Source organism: Temnothorax longispinosus, chromosome 4 (genome assembly GCF_030848805.1).
Source record: "Temnothorax longispinosus isolate EJ_2023e chromosome 4, Tlon_JGU_v1, whole genome shotgun sequence".
NCBI classification, from domain to species: domain Eukaryota; kingdom Metazoa; phylum Arthropoda; class Insecta; order Hymenoptera; family Formicidae; genus Temnothorax; species Temnothorax longispinosus.
The window spans coordinates 10,581,718-10,599,663 of NC_092361.1; the positions used below are offsets into that span (position 1 = coordinate 10,581,718).

At 37.8% G+C, this 17,946-nt stretch overlaps 1 protein-coding gene across 1 annotated transcript in view; it reads right to left on the minus strand.

Moving 5' to 3' along the window:
• The window catches only part of LOC139811405 (odorant receptor 4), a 129,140-nt gene that overhangs the window by 89,813 nt on the left and 21,381 nt on the right, over window positions 1-17,946 (minus strand). Inside the window, exon 2 of the mRNA XM_071775700.1 lies at window positions 6,316-6,415. Coding sequence (XP_071631801.1) covers window positions 6,316-6,415 — 100 coding nt within the window. The remainder of the gene's footprint in view (window positions 1-6,315; window positions 6,416-17,946) is intronic.

Here is a 17,946-nt window from a genome sequence, read left to right on the forward strand (position 1 = left end):
TCCCGACCGATTTTATAACATTAATAATTCCCGACGCAAAACGAATTTCACCCTGAGTCTCGCGATACCGACGCATTCATGTACGACTTATCCCACCCTGAATCTCGCGATACGGACAACTTACAATTAAACGCGAAATAACCAAGAACATCTACTCACGACGAAATGCACGAGCATCCCCTTACAACTAATGCAATTCACTTACAATTAAACGCGACATAACCGTGAACCGTTATTCACGGCGAAACGCACGAATATTCGCTTACGACTAACGTGAAAGTAACCGAGAACGAGTCACACACGACACGCTAACGGTCTCACGAGTATCGAAACTCTTATTTACGTGAACGCAAAATAATCGTGAAATACTCGCACGCACGAAGGCGACTTCACGAGGACCGAAATGACCGCACAACTCCTACGAGTGCGCGAGTTCCGAATTGACCGCGGATCTCTCGATCACGCGAGTCCCGAATTGACCGCGAATCTCCTGATTACGCAAGCCCCGAATGACCGCGAATCTCCCAATTACGCGAGTCTTGCAAGAACGCGAAACTGAAAGGCGCCCTGCGCCACGACGCGATCACGTGATGCCCACGAAGAGCTCATCTCGCTACTTACAATACTCCCAACGCGAACAATTTTCACCACGCGAATCGTTACAACACGGCACGATTAAACGGATGAAGACTAACAGAATTAAACGCACGCTGACTGTCGGCGTCCGCACGTCCGGATTCCCGAGACGGGCAATTACGATTACTTTTCCTGGCCGGGCCCTCCCGCGGTTTTCCTCTCGATATTGAATACTACAGCGGATTTCACAATTGACGCGGTACAACGCGACTCCCGGGAGGGCCTCGGTATCGCGACGATCTTACTTTGTGGTGCGTGAGCAGAGGTCTTACAATGGTCTCTCGATCCTGCAAATCGTTGTCTCGCTCGCAGGGTTGGATGGTACCGGTCGGTTCGGCGGCTCACACGACAGTGGCGTGCCTTCGGCCCGGCGGGACCACGCTGGGCCCACGCGCGCACGCGCGCGCCGGTATCCCTAGCCCTCTTAAGTGCTGCGCCCTGGCGTTACCGATTCCACTAGGCAATCGCCGCGCCTAACCAAGGCGCCCCTCGCAGCTGCTTCCATCCGCCGGCGGTAGTTTCAAATCCGCCTATGTGAGTTCGGCTGTCCAGGCCGCGACTCACTGATTGGTTACTCGACGGCCAGGCTGGCCGGGCCGTGGCTCGTCGACCGGTGGCGGAATCCCGGTGGTGGCCCCATTCCTTGACGGAGACCGACCTTCGTCGGGGCGTCCCCCTTCCCGGGTCCTCCATATTCGGGCTGCAGTCTGTTAGTGCGGGCTGGTCGTGTGCCTTGACAGACCCTCTGCTACCCCGGCCGTGGGCCCCAGCGTGACCCGCCTGTCGGCCGTCCATCCTCAGTAGGCTTCCGATTGTCTACCTGAAAGTCCTGCGCTGCGGCCTACGCCGTTACAATATAACCGTGGCCATCTGCTCCGCACCCTCTCGCAACCTGTAAGTCTCGCAATCAACATTATCCCTAACCAGTGCCGGATTAAGGTAGCTTAAGTCCTAAGGCTAAGATTAGAAAGGGCCGAATTACAATTCAATAAAAATCATACTTTATTTGAAATAAATTGAAACAATATTTATTTACACAAATCAGTCATTTATTCATATAAAATAATAAAATACATTTAAGTTATAAAATTGAATACTTGAATATTAAAAATTCTGTTTCCTGGCTTTTGTTGAGGCAAAGTCATTGATAATTATATCAATATCTAGCGACATAAGCGGGGAGCACACACTTCTGCACAACGCATAATGCGTAAGCATAAGAAAATTGATTGGTCTATTTCCTTATGCACATGTGTATAGACCAATCAATTTTATGCTTACGCATTATGCGTTGTGCAGAAATGTGTGTCCGGGCCCTTAAGGTGATGCTGGAGCCGTTGTATAACCAACAAAATTACCATTTTCTTTCATGTTATCGACCTATATCTGTCTTTGTATAGACAAGGATATAATAAAGATAGCACCTAACCTTGCATCTTCCACTGGGCTAAGTAATATCTTTTTTTTTTAGGTTTCAAATCTTACTTCTAATTGCACGATATTATTCCTGACAGTTTTTCGTAGAGGACTGCATCACTATTTTCTATAGAAAATCTGCAGAATTTTTGTATAAAGCAAATATTGTCGTCAGGTGAAGACAATATTTATAAAAATAAAATTTTTTTTAGTTTATCCGAAAAAATCATGTACAGCCCTCTACATTTTTGTGCGTAGTTTAATCGTGTATGAGAATTTTCCATTCTGTTCAGCCAATTCAAAGATATTGCTTGGACCGATTATGCAGTGTCGCTGTCACTCCAGGATCCCCTTAACAATAGTACTTTCTATGCTGTGTAAAGCTAATGCACACAAATTCTCCTCTGACATTGTAGATTGCAAACAATTTTTTACTCTTTTTAATAGCGAGAAAGAGCGTTCTCCACTGCAGTTTGTGATCATCAAAGATAAATAAATTTTTAATGATGTTTCAACATTTGGAAAGCTTTCGACTACTTTTGCCTCTACGATTACTCTAAATAGCCACAGACACTCTTCATCTTTTTGCTTTATTTTAGAGTTTTTCACAAACCTAAGAAACTGCATAAATTCCATTATGAAATCATCTGGAAAGTCAGTACTATATTTTTCACACAATCGTGTTACACCTTCTCTTACATCAGTCTCCGACATCTCACAAGAGAAGTTACTGAAGATACTGAAAACTTGAAAAATCCCATCATAATTTTTAATTAGATTCTTTAAAGACACCTTCAATTTATTTATAACGACATTGAATGTATTGATCCTAAATATGTCTTTTGAAGAATAAGTTTCAGCTATAGAATCATTTTCTTTTCTTTTTCTTTTACGGCTTTGCTCCAGTCTAGATATTCGTTCATTTCAACCATGTTGTGCGCGAATGGGTTTAGGGATTTAACGTTCGAAGGTTAATGAGCAGTTTAAGTTCAGTTTCAACAATGTCTATAATTACGATCAATGCTATGTACAAGTATTTACAAAGTTTTTCTGTTTCGCGAACAGTAACAATAGCTCTGGCGAAAACGCTCGAGAAATTCCCGTTACGCGAACCCTTAACTACGCGAGCGAGTGCGCGCGGAAACTGCAGTCACTCGAAGCACGAGTTTATTGCGAGCAGCGAAACGTCGGATCTCGAAGTCGACCGAAATTCGTATGTAATACGGAATCGTAATTGCCACGTTACTTCGGCGTATTCTTATCGAGTGCTGAGTACCCGCGCGGAGGGCCGGAGCTTTATAAACTTGAGCTTCGGCCCCCCGGCGACGGGCTGGAAATTCGGAGGAACCAATCGGGTGCCGCCATCCCGAGAAAGCAGCTGATTTCGAAAATGTGAAACGGTTCAGCTGATCTCGGGGCCGGCAACCGATCCGTTGTTTTCGCTGAGTCCCTCGCTCCGCTCCGGCTGTTTACCTCGTGTACTTAGGCCCCGAGACAAAGGAAACGAGTCGACACACGTGAACACGTGAACACACGAGACCGTTTTTCTGGTTCTCGATATTTCCGAGAACTGACCTTCTTATTTCTAGAATATTATTGTCGCTTCTCGGTATACTTTAAAGTTCCTTTACTGAACCATTTAGAATTCGCTTTATAAGTTTAATTGTATAATTCACGCTCAATCTCGAACACATGTTAAATGCTTTTTCTTCATACTCATCATACTTCTCACGCATTTCTTCAAGGACGATTTCAAGACTTTGTAATAAATTAACAGCTGTCGACAAATCTATTTTAGAATTCTGCAGTAGTTTGTTTACTCTATCAAAAGGTTGAAGAATTTTATTCCAAACGTGCAACAATATTCTGGTTTTCAGTAATTTTGGGGAATTAGCCAGGTTTTTTGCAGCTGTTTTGGTTTCTGGTTTTTTAGTAGATTCAGACACCAGTTTAGTTAAATTTGCAAGGACATGATTGTATCCTATCAAAACAGCTTTAACAGCTTCAGCGTTAGCGCTCCTTCGGGTATCTGACTGCCTCTTAGGCATTAAAATTTTTTGGGCATTTCCTTACTAAGAATTGACCAGCGATAAGTGGATGCCGAGAAAAATTTGTAGACATTTTAGACCTATTTTAATGAGATGAGTCGTTTATAATTTTTTCTTTCATTTCTTCCGGGAATCAAAGGGCCAAAAAAAATTTAGGGCCTAAGGCTCTAGCCTACTCAGCCTTACTGTTAATCCGGCACTGTCCCTAACCTCAACGCTAGCGCTCCACCCGCCTCTGGCGGAGGCACCACCTTTGGTCCCTTGACGCCCCCCGCGGCCGAACTACCATCCGGGCCGGGGACGTGACTTTTGTCACGTCACAACCTATTGGTCAAGTTTTCGTTACACTTTTTGATTCCCAAATTTCGTGTCGCAAAATCAAACTTACTGCCGTGCCAAAAGAAAGAGCAGTCTCACCAAAGCCGTACGCTTATTGGTCGAATTTTTGTTACACTTTACGCTTCCCAAAATTTGTGTAGCAAAATTCGTGTCGCTTTTTTGTGTCGCAAAATCGAACCTACTACCGTGCCAAAAGAAGAACACGCAGTTTTCGCTCTACCCGTCTCGCCAATGCCGTACGCCTGTTGGTCGAATTTTCGTTACACTTTACGCTTCCCAAAATTTGTGTAGCAAAATTCGTGTCGCTTTTTTGTGTCGCAAAATCGAACTTACTACCGTTCCAAAAGAAGGAACCGTCTCGTCAATGCCGTACGCTTATTGGTCGAATTTTTGTTACACTTTTTGTTTTCCAAAATTCGTGTCGCATTTGTGACGATTTTTCGCGTCGCAAAATCGAACTCACTACCGTGCCTAAAAAAGTTTCACTTTAAAAGCGCTCAATTTTGCGACACAAAAAAGCGTCACGAATTTTGCGACATGAATTTTAGGAAACAAAAAGTGTAACGAAAATTCGACCAATAAGCGTACGGCCTTGGCGAGACGACTCCTTTTTTGGCACGGTAGTAAGTTCGATTTTGCGACACGAAAAAGCGACACGAATTTTGCGACACAAATTTTAGGAAACGAAAAGTGTAACAAAAATTCGACCAATAAACGTACAGCGTTGGCAAGACGGCTCTTTTTTTTGGCACAGTAGTAAGTTCGATTTTGCGACACGAAATTCGAAAGTGTAACGAAAATTCGACTAATAGGCGTACGGCATTGGCAAGACGGCTCCTTCTTTTGGCACGGTAGTAAGTTCGATTTTGCGACACGAAACTTGAAAGTGTAACGAAAATTCGACCAATAGGCGTACGAAATGAAACTTCTTTGGCACGGTAGTAAGTTCGATTGCGGGGCCCCAAAAAACGTCACGAAAAAGTATCACGAAAATTTGACCAACAGGCGTACAAAGTGAAACTTTTTTTGAATCGGTAAGTAAGTTCGATTTTGCAACTCAAAAACGCGTCACAAAAATTTTATCAGGCGTACAGCACTGACGGATATAGTGAGAACTGCATTGTGTAACACATTTTCGAGTTGCAAACGGCTGCATGGAGTGACTAATTCCGTTGTATTGTTTTTGTATTAATTTTAGAAAAGTTATGGCAAAGCCTTGTCTTCAGAAGTTTCACTTTTAACGCGCGTGGCGACCATGCGTTCATTTTCTTTGCTTTTTTCTACCCCTATTTCATGCATAATTGTTCAAAATTTGGTTGATTATACCTAGTTTTATACGCAATTAAAGGTCCATATATGAGGTTTACGAAAACAAAGCTTCCTTTATGAGGAAGCAAAAATGGAAATTTTTTGCTGATACCTGCTTAACACTACAAAGTGCGTGATATTAGTACAAAATTACCCTTTTCAAAAAAAGTAAAAAAAGGCGCCAAGTACACGCACAATGTATGTTGCAAATCCAAAAATCTAACCTAAGTGATAGTAACTTTATTTTTCCTTAACAAAATTATTATAACACAAAATTGCGTTACGTATCTCAACCCAAGTGTTATATTTTGTAATTGGCACAATTTAAATATTTCATATATTTCTTTGAAATACATATCACTTGAGTTGAGTTAGATAACGCAATTTTGTAATGTAATAATTTTGCTGAGAAGAAATATATATGTACCACATAGACATAAGTTAATAAAAGGTATATTATTTTTTACAGTTGATTAAACATCTTTAATATATGTTTTTGTCAAAAATTATTATACAAGATAAAGAGATTTATATCTATATTAAATAAAATAATTTATATATTGCTTACAGTGACCATATTTAAACTTCCAAAAACAACTGCCATAGCTGTCGTCGTTATCGTAGTAAAAATCAGAGGTTTTATCGCATTAGTCACCTTATTCGTATATCTACAACATTTCATTAATATTTAACTTAAACTTATTCTGTGAAACTTGGTTTATTCTGTGCACATCATAAATTATAAATATATACATAGTATAATAATAATAATTTAGCTTATTTAATTACATTGGTATTATTTTTTATTTTTACATCTGAAATTAACTTAAATATTATTTCTTTATTAACGAGTAACAAAGTAAGTTTTGAGAATAAAATGCGGTTAGTTGAGCGTAATTAAATTAACATTACGTAACATTTTATTAATAATTTAATACAAGTTTTAAATCCTACATTTCGCTCTACTTTGAGCCATTTTTAGCAGTAATAATTTTTTTAGAAATATGTATGGCAAATTTTGAAATATCGGGCTATTTATAGTTTTATTATATTCTTGGTTTAATTATCTAGATCGGATCATGATCTAAGATCGGTATGATTCAAGCAATTAAGTCAAGATCGGGGCATGATCCAGACAATTAAGCCAAGATCGGGGCATGATCTATACAATTATGCCAAGATTGGGGCATGATCCGGACAATTAAATCAAGATCGAGAGACGATCTAGACAATTAAGCCAAGATCGGGGCATAATCCAGATAATTAAGCTAAGATTTGGGCATGATCCAGACAATTAAGCCAAGATCGGAGCATGATTTGAGTCAAGATCGGGGGACGATCCAGACAATTAAGTCAAGATCGGGGGACGAACCTGACAATTAAGCCAAGATCGAGGCATGATCTAGACAATTAAGCCATGATCGGAGCATGATCCATATTTATAATATCAAAATTATAGCAGCCACTAATTTTGGCATCAAAAAAATAATTTCGGACACAATTACATCACAGCATCTCAAAGATATGTTAAATTTAAAAAGAATAGTATTTAATTTGGGTGTAGTTCCGAATGACCCCTGCTCCCGATCGACTTAAAATTTACCAGATAAGTTGTTTTTGATGTGAAAAATGAATTGCGCGTGGTCCCAACTTTGGGAAATAAATTTTTTTTTTAATAATAGCATTTATCGACTAAAATCGATTCTATATGATATATATGTTACTGTAAAAGTGATAAATTCAATAATTATACATAATTACTGGTTACTATGCATAATTTTTAACATATGGTGATAAATGTGATAAATTATAGCTATCAATTTTACCGATAATAACCAAGACTTTTTGGTAAAAGTAATAAATATTTCATTTTGTGGGTGGAAAAATGTGAATCTATCGTATTCACGCATATATTTTTTCATCCACACAACAATTAGGTCGGATTAAGTTAGGTTAGTTTTTTGGAGGTAGAGCCCAGGAAGGCGGAACCTACTGCCTCCACGCATACACTTTTCACGCAAAATGAGGTGCCACATGGGTTTACAACTTTCCACGCGTGGAAAGTTCACGCATGTACTTTACAAAGCACACTATGTGTTTAGTTTAATAGTAGTGGAGCCCCCCGCTAGAATCGGTTTTATTAGTCAATAAGTGCTGTAAAAATTTTTATAAATTTGTTTTTATTTCCCGAAGTTGGCACCAAGCGTATTTTCTTTCTCACATCGAAAACAACTTATCTGGAAAATTTCAAGTCGATCGGGAGCAGGGGTCATTCGGAACTATCCCAATATGAAGCTAGAGGGCCAAGTAAGAAGGGAGGTTGTCCCTCTTAATAGAATTATCACAAGATGGCAAGAAGGCCCCACTTTGTCAAAAGTTACTATGCGTTAAACGTTGTGAAGTGAGGCATGACAAGCATGACTACAATACTATCATCTTCGAATGAGACATTTTACATAATCTCGATCAAACGAGCCCGCCGAAGGCGGGCGAAAAGAGTTTAATCGTACAATTATATCAGTTATATATTGTATGTTATAAATCAACACATTACTTATAACTGTAAGACGTTCAATACTACAAAATGCATGATACATATATCATAAAAGTATTTTCGGGGAGAGAAGGATATTATATAATGTTCCAACGATAAAGAGCGAGAGAGATAGAGAGGGGTGGGTGGAAGGGAGGGAGGGAGGGAGAGAGAGAGAGAGAGAGAGAGAGAGAGAGAGAGAGAGAGAGAGAGAGAGAGAGAGAGAGATTGATTGATTGATTAATTAATTATATTTATTATGCCCAAACATCGGCTATAGGGCAAAGATACAAAATAGCAAAGAGGCATAGAATGCAACATAATAGTACCTAAGAAAATAAAGCAAAGGCAACAGTAACAGAAAGAAAAGCCGAGTAACAATTATATTGCTGGTGTATTACTATCCTAGTGTATTACTTAAAACTAATATTTAAATTAAAAGAAAAAAGAAAAAGCAAGAACATTATGTATACTTAATGTAAAGCTTAAAAACTAATACATAATACGTAACGCAACTTAAATTAAGATAATTATTTGTATAACGCAACAAGCTAGATTGTCTGACTAGACGATGATAACATTGCACCAATGTAATTTACACAAGAAGGCCAAGAGTATCAAACAGATTCAGATGCAAATAAAAACAAGCGGAGATGGTCCTTAAAAGATGCAAGAGAAGATGCTGATATAATGTTGTTAGGAAGGAAATGCCAAAAACGTATTGAAGAAAGGCGAAAGGAGTGCATGTACATAGTAGTTCTACAAGTTGGAATATGAAAAGTTTGTGATGAGGTGACAAGGCGATCAGATCTTCTCAGCGATGAGTCAGGACGACTGAAGAGCTCACTCAGATAAGATGGAGAATTTAAGAAAAGGATACGGTACATCTGACAACCAAAAAAATACAACCTTCTATTTTCAACTGAGAGCCATCCTAGTCGACGTCTATATGGCGTAATATGTTCGTCACGTCTAAGATAAAAAATAAAAACGAATACAGCAATTTACAAGTCTCTGCAATTTGGTATTCAACTCATTGCTCAAGCCATTATAGACAAGACAACAATAATCAATATGAGGCATAATTAATGTCATAACTAATTTAATTTTTAATTCAGTAGAAAGAGAATTTTTGTTAAATTTTAGTTTGTGTAGAGAGCGAGAGAGAGAGAGAGAGAGAGAGAGAGCTGTGTTTCAAGTTCGACAAATAATCGGCGCGCGGTTTATAAGTTGGAATATACCGGGTGAGACCACCTGCCCACCCCTTTTCTTTCAAAAACTAAGCATTTTAAAGAAAAACGTTCCAGACAAAAATTGTATGGTTTTGAGGGGAACATAAGATGGTGTCATTGATTTGACCTTGGGTGGCATCGTTAAGGACAGGTCAAGGACACCTTTAGTTTCTTAAATGAAACCCCCTATTTTTTATTGCATAATCTTATAGCTTATGTTGAGAGCTTTCCAAAACACTATAATTAAGTATTTTTTCATTAAGTACTTTTCGAGTTATAAGGCTTGAAAGTTACAGTATTGTGACATAATATTTTGTTAAGTATTTATAATTCAAATTCCTTACTTTTTATTTTTGCAAACAATATAAATCAATTAATGTAAAAAAACAAAATTTTCTTAAAGAAAAACTTGTGTAAGAGCGTAATGTGGCACAGTAGATAGCGCACTAATCTACAAAGCTGAAGAACAATTTTAATGCCATTTATAATGAGTGTAATTCTTGTACCGTTGTTAAGAACAATGTTTAAAATACCTGGAATAAACTATTGCGCGCTGTGTAATTTCTGTAGGCATTCATATTCATGCATTAAGTTTCATTCTTACAGAATGTCTATTCACCAAGTACATATTGAATTACTTTCGACAAAGACTTAGCGTATACCATGAAAGAAGAGTACCGATTTTTTATTGCGTGACTGATAGTTATTGAAAAAGCATTTTTCCTAACGCGAGCGTGAAATAGGAATCGTGAGAGGCAAGGGGACTCACGCAAATCAAGCACCCCGAATCGTGAGAGGCAAGGGAACTCACGCAAATCAAGCACCCCGAATCGTGAGAAGCTAAGAAAATAATGAATATGCAATAAACAGTTACACAACAAGTTTTTCTTTAAGAAAATTGTGTTTTTTTTACATTAATTGATTCGTATTGTTTGCAAAAATAAAAAATAAGGAATTTGAATTATAAATACTTAACAAAATATTATGTCACAATATTGTAACTTTCAAGCCTTATAACTCAAAAAGTACTTAATGAAAAAATACTTAATTATAGTGTTTTGGAAAGCTCTCGACATAAGCTATAAAAATATGCAATAAAAAATAGGGGGTTTCATTTAAGAAACTAAAGGTGTTCTTGACCTGTCCTTAACGATACCACCCAAGGTCAAATCAATGACACCTTCTTATGTTCCCCTCAAAACCATACAATTTTTGTCTGGAACGTTTTTCTCTAAAATACTTAGTTTTTAAAAAAAAGGGGTGGACGGGTGGTCTCAGACACCCGGTATATGTATATTATATACATTGTAATTTGTTACTTCTGTAACTATTAATTTCTTTATTTGCGCACCACGTAGTACCGCGCCTGACTCGCATTCACCGTTTATTAATTTGTTGACATTTTCACGAGTCTAATGATATATATATATATAAATATCTTTTTAAAAAAAGTAGAAATAAGTGCCAAGTTTTCGCGCTCGTAAAATATTGCGCGAAACAATGTTGTTTCAATCTATTTTTGCTATAAAAGTAGTGATATCAGATGTCGCGCCAACTGAGTATGGATTTAAATACATCATAAAATTTAATTCTTTTATCATACTTAATAGATTGGTAAAATATTTAACGCAAAAGAACTTAGTATTGATCATAGGTATGTAAACAATTGTGTTTATCATGATATTTAATTGTCCTAATTTTAATTGTCCCAAATTTTTATTTCTAATCCGATTGTTTTGCAGACTATGAATATTCATGAGTTTTGTTGGTATGTTTTCTTCAAATTACATTATCTTGTATATTCAATTTTGAGATATTCATCTAATGCTCGTCGAAGAGCGTGAAATTATTTAATCTATCACCGCGTTGCTGAGGATGGCTCAAAGTAGAGCCAAACGATTCATAACTTGTAAACGGGGATTGTTTCGCCCCGGAGGCAAGATTTGCTAAATTAAGCGAGTTTACTCGAAGGACCAGAGGGGGGTAGTTAAGATCCCCTCACGACTAATGATAACGCAAAAGATGCGCATGCAGCAAAATTGTAAAGCGAAAAGCGACTCACCGGGATGCGCCGGTCGCCTTGGCTCCGTCGGGCTTCGTTCTGTCCGGGCCTCGTGGTCGCTCAGGTGTCCTCGTCTGATTCCGCATGCAAAACGCAAAGCAAGGCAGGCACGTGCAAGCAAGCGAGAGCAAAGCAGTAGCGAGCGTAGGCAGGAAGTCGTGATCATGCGGCCGGCGCGTCTCAAGATCCCTTGTGTGTGGCTTGAGGCCTAGGACGGCTTGACGACGAATGCTGATGAGAGGTGTGTCATCTCCAAATACTTGACGATGAGTGTCTATCCTCTCCGCGGTCCTGCAATGTGCCGCGGGCGAGTAGTTGTTCCCTTTTTTGGGGGGAGCGGATGCCGTCGGCGGATGGGCGATGGCAGCACCGATAGGTGAGTCGCGTAATTTTGCTGCTCGCGATCCGCCGACGTTTCGCGCGAAATTACAAAGAAAAGAAAATAACTAATTGACTTATTACTAATATGTATATACAGCTATTTACATGGCGGTACGCCAAACAACTTGTATTAAATTGCCCACACAGCATGAAATATTTCTGAAACTTTTTAGAAATATTTCATCGCAAGATTTAAAATTTTTCAGAAATATGTCATGAAATATTTCTGAAATATACAAAATATGTCTAGGAATTACAGTTTTAAAATATTTCAAAATTTTTCGAAAATATTAAGTAATTTTTTATAAAATATATCAGAGATTGCAAAAAGAGTTACAGTAACATTACATTGAAATGTAAATGCCAACACATATGTGTACGTACAGTCGCGCGCCTGAAAAAACCCGCTCTCTTAGCCGGTAACCTCATCCAAGTCTTAACTGCGCCAACATTGCTTGACACTGATGATCGAGCGCCTAGTAGATATCCTCCAACTCTGAGACTTCCTTCTTGTTTATACTCGTATATAATACATCTTTATAATGTTCAAAAATTTTGTAATAATACATAACTAGTAAATATTAAAAATAATGTAACAAAAATTTTGATACATTTATAATGAATATTAAGGGGATCCTATAGCGAAGGCCGAACTTTCTCGACGTCGGTAATGTCAACATTTCTAATCCTGTTTTCTATGTTATATATCTATGTCTGTCCTTGTCTAACCAGAGGCATCTGTCTTTGTTCGATTGCTGCGCCATCTCTCGCTACACGCAATACTGCTTATCCTGTCAACCTAAATGTGCTTTTGCTTAATAAAACTTCATTTTACGGAATCTTTTTTTCTAGACGTTGAATCTTAGTTTTATTTACACGATATTGTTCCTACATGTTGTCCCTACGTCGCCTTGGTGTCATTATATATATATAAACTGCAGTAATTTTGTTATTGTCGTCAGATGACAGTTGTATGTGCCCAAATTAGTAAAATTTTTAATTTTTTTTCGTTCCCGATATGAAATCGTACAACGCGATGTAGATTTTTGTGCGTACTTTAATTCTAGACCAAAAACTTGCAATTCTGTAAAGCCAATTCAAAAATTCCTTAAAATGATTTGCCCGCGCTTCGCGCAGGCTCAAAATCTATTCCCCTCTCCCCAAACTCACTCATTAATTAGAAGCACCTTTGATATTCTTTCTCCTCAAACTCTAACCTACATCTTCGAATTCTTGTTTAAAAAATAAAAAATAATAAATAATATTATAGATTAGCATATTGTCAAATATTTCAAAAATGTAATCCCTTATATTAAAGTCTTTAAATTTCATTTTTGCTCGCGCCTCGCGCGTTTTCACCCTCCGTTGACCCTCCATTATTAACTCTCTTTCATTTTCTTCCATTTTATTTTCTCTTTTCAAAATCATAAAAAAATTAGAATTGGCACCGGTTTCAAGAAAATCAATTCTTAATAAAAAATTATTCATTAATAAAAAATTAAACTTATCCTCCAAAAATTAGAAAATGTTTGACACTTGCCTCTTATTTCATGTATAATTCTTTAAGATTTGGTCAATTAATTCACAAAAAATTGGAAAAATTTTGTAACCGGTTCGCAAAAAAATCGGTAATAAAAAATTATACACTTTATAGCAATCCCCGGGAAATTTTACCTTTATTTCATATGTAATTCTTTAAGATTCGGTCAATTAATTCCCGAAAAATTGAAAAAATTTTGTAACCGGTTTTCCAAAAAATCGGTAACAAAAAATTATACACTTTATAGCAAACCCCAGGAAATTCTACCTTTATTTCATAAACAATTCTTTGAAATTCGATCAATTAACTCCCGAGAAATTTGAAAAATTTCGTAACCGGTTTCCACAAAAATTGGTAACGAAAAATTATCTATAAAAATTATCCATAAAAAAAATTCAGCTTGATATCTCAAAATTTACGGAAATTGGAGCAGAAATCGGAAACCCCTTTATTATCAGCAATTTTTCTACAAACTCATCGTAGCCATCCTCAAAAAATTAGAAAATTTTGAAACCGGTATCCAAAAAATCGATTATGAAAAATTATACACGTCTTTGCCATCCCCGAAAAATTAGAAAAATTTGGGCATTGTTTTTAAGAAAGTAACGAAAAATTATCTCTAAAAAAATTCAGCTAATATCTCAAAATTTGAGGAAATTAGAACAATCACGTACATTTTTTTTAAACAAAAATCGGAAACCCCTTTAGAAAAATTGGAAAAACTTCGTAACCGGTTTCCCAAAAAATCGGTAACAAAAAATTGTACACTTTATAGCAATCCCGGGGAAATTCTACCTTTATTTCATAATGTAATTCTTTAAGATTCAATTATTTCCCGAGAAATTGGAAAAATTTTGTAACCGGTTTGCAAAAAGATCGGTAACGAAAAATAATACACTTTATAGCACTCCCCAGAAAATTCAACCTCTACTTCATATACAATTGTTTGAGATTCGGTCAATTAATTTCCGAAAAATTGGAAAATTTTCTGATACCGATTACATTTATTTACTATTAATTAAAAAATATAAATATTATTGAAAGCGATTGTATTTTGTGTGTCAAGAGTTAGAACATGTCAAGAAAAGATACATACTTTTTTTCTTTGTCTCTCTCTCTTTCTCTTCCCCTTCCTCTCTCTCTCTCTCTCTCTCTCTCATAATGTTCTTTTTTGTTTTTTTCTTGCGATTTGTCTTTGATCAATTGCATAAAAAACTGTATCTTTTCTGTATGCTAACTCTTGACACACAAAATACAATCGCTTGCGACAGTCACGAATTGAAGTGAGTGGTTTATCAATTGACATATAATATGTGAAAGTAGCAACTTATCCTACATCTTATAACAAAGAGCACGAGTACACCGGGACATTTAGGCCGCGGCCTATACCTCAAATTCAACCTAACGTCTGATCTGAAGCTAGTTTTGGCCGTCTATCAAATGTTTACAGCAGGCGGCCTAAATAATTTAGGTCGGACTTAAGGTATAGGCCGCGGCCTAAATTCAGGGTGTAAACCTAGCCATATATTTCATTTAAAACTGATCAACCTATGAACAATATCATTTGTTAAATTTATATTTATTTTTATGAAAAGAATTTATTTATTATTAATTTTATTACATTTGTTTACTATTAATTAAAAAATATAAATATTATTGAAAGGAATTTTATTTTACACCCACGAAATATACGTTTTGCAAGATTGAATAAAACTCAATTAATTATTAATTAATATTTATAATTACAATTTTTGTAATCTTCAATTTCCTTCGTCCAATCTTCTGAGATCAAAATATTAATATTGTTAGATATCGCAGTGCGTAGTTAAGGCTCGTCCAAAATTAATATAATTTTATACACATTATCGGAAACCCCATTTTTGTTAGCAATTTTTCTAATTCTATTACATTCTTTAGTTTTTTCTACTCTATCTATATAATTCTTTCAGATTCGGTCAATTATTTCTTGAGAAATTGGAAAAATTTCTGAACTGGTTTTCAAAAAGATCGGTAACGAAAAATTATACACTTTAAGTACTCCCCGGAAAATTCTACCCCTGTTTCATATACAATTTTTTGAGATTCGGTCAATTAATTTCCAAAAAATTGGAAAATTTTGGTACCGGTTTTCAAAAAGATCGGTAACAAAAAATTATACACTTTATGGCATCCCCAGAAAATTCTATCCCTGTTTGATCTATAAATCTTTAAGATTCGGTCAATTATTTCCCGAAAAATTGTAAAAATTTCTGATACCGGTTTCCAGAAAATTGGTAACAAAAAACTATGTACTTTATAGCATTCCCCGGAAAATTCTACCCCTACTTCATATATAATTCTTTAAGATTTGGTCAATTATTTCTTGAAAAATTAGAAAAATTAAAAAAACCGGTTTCCAGAAAATCGGTAACGAAAAACTATACACTTTATGGCACTCCCCGGGAAATTCTACCCCTATTTCATGTACCCTTGGTAAAAATTCGGTCCACTAACGAATGAGTAGTTCGCGGTCAGACATACATACATACAGACGACGGTACTTATATATATAGATAGATGGTGTAGTAAATGAGTAACCAATAATAGGAGCTAAATAAAAAAATATTATTTTAATAAATTAATTTATTCAAACGACGTAACTAAATAATAAATATTCAAATAAATATAAAAATGGCTGTTTGGCGTACCGCCATGTAAATAGCTGGTATATACACATTAGTAATAAGTTGATTAGTTATTTTCTTTTCTTTGTAATTTCGCACGAAACGTCGGCGGATCGCGAGCAGTAGAATTACGCGACTCACCTATCGGTGCTGCCATCGCCCATCCGCCGACGGCATCCGCTCCCCCCAAAAAGGGAACAACTATTCGTCCGCGGCACATTGCAGGACCGCGGAGAGGATAGACACTTATCGTCAAGTATTCGGAGAAGACACACCTCTCATCAGCACTCACAGTCAAACCATCCGACCGGACGGGCTCACAGTCTTTACACCAACGAGACAACTCGCATCAAGCCGTCTCACGGCACACGCACACACACACCCCACACACCAGGGGTTCTGAGGAGGCTGCATTAACACGACTTCTCGCCTGCTATCACTAGTGCCTGCTTGCTTGCTCTATCTTGCACGTGCTTGCTTTACTTGGCTTCTGCTCTCGCTTGATTGCAACTGCATGCTGGACCAACCGAGGTTCCCGGAGCGACCACGAGGCCCACGAGCAGGACGAGAGACCCGGCGGAGTCCAGGCGACCGGCGCATCCCGGTGAGTCGCTTTTCGCTTTATAAGTACGCTGCATGCGCACATTTGCCATCGCGTTAAACCTTTGTTAGTCGTGAGGGGACTATAACACCCCCTTCTAGTCCTTCGAGTAACATTTTCGCTAAAATTCGCAAATCTCGCCTCCGGGGGACTGACACCCCCCCGTTCAATGGCAAATGAGTAAATTTTTAATTTACTTGTTAAAAATACACAGATATTACTCAAAGATTTCTAAAATATTTGTTGTAAAATTTCAAGAAAAATTTTCGACATATTGCTAAAAATGTTTCATGGAGAATTTTTGAAATATTTCTAAATTATTTTATAAAAGATTTCATAAAAGATCAAAAAATTTTGTAAAAAATTTGTCATATATTGCAGAGGTTAGATTCCGATAACTTTGGCGTCAAAATGTAAAAACAATGTAACAATTTTCGAAGATATTTGCTCGGGGGGGTATCAATCGGTCCCCGGATTCGCGATTGGCCTGTATCAGGGTGGTTCGAAGGACCAGAGGGGCGATCCCTTCACGAATGCAAGCGAAATTAAATGCAAGTAAAGCGGGATAAATCAAGCGAAGCGACTCACCGTATCGCAGCCCGGCGCCCTCCTGGGATGGTCTCTCGGCCGATCTCGTCTGTCCTCTCGGGTGGCGAATCCTCCTTGATAGCAAGCGGGAGGCGTGCAGGCAGACAAGGTAGCGGGCAAGCAAGCAAGCGAGCAGCAAGCAACCCAAAACGGGCAAGCAGGCAAACGCCGTTCTAACGATTTCGTCGAGCACTCGACTGTGGCCGATACTCCGTCTTATCTTGTCGGCGATTCTTACGGGAGTGTCCGAGTGCTCCGGCACTCTCTCGGCTCGCGCTCCTGGAAGTACGGCGCGAACGAGTACTATTGTCCCAATAATTGGGCCTGCCACCCGTGGGCGGGCAGCACGAGTCGGGTGAGTCGCGCGAGTATTGACACCTGTCGCGGTCCGCCAACGTTTCGCGCGAGTCTCAAACCGACGGTAACTTTACGATTATGAGTTTACTGACTAATATACAACGAGTATCAAACGCGAATCAACCATATCAATATTATATACATGCGACAAACCACTATATTCAATTATATGCAAACGAGCGCCAACCAATATTTTTAGCGAGAAATACGGGAAAAAGAATTAAAAACTTCCACGACCAATA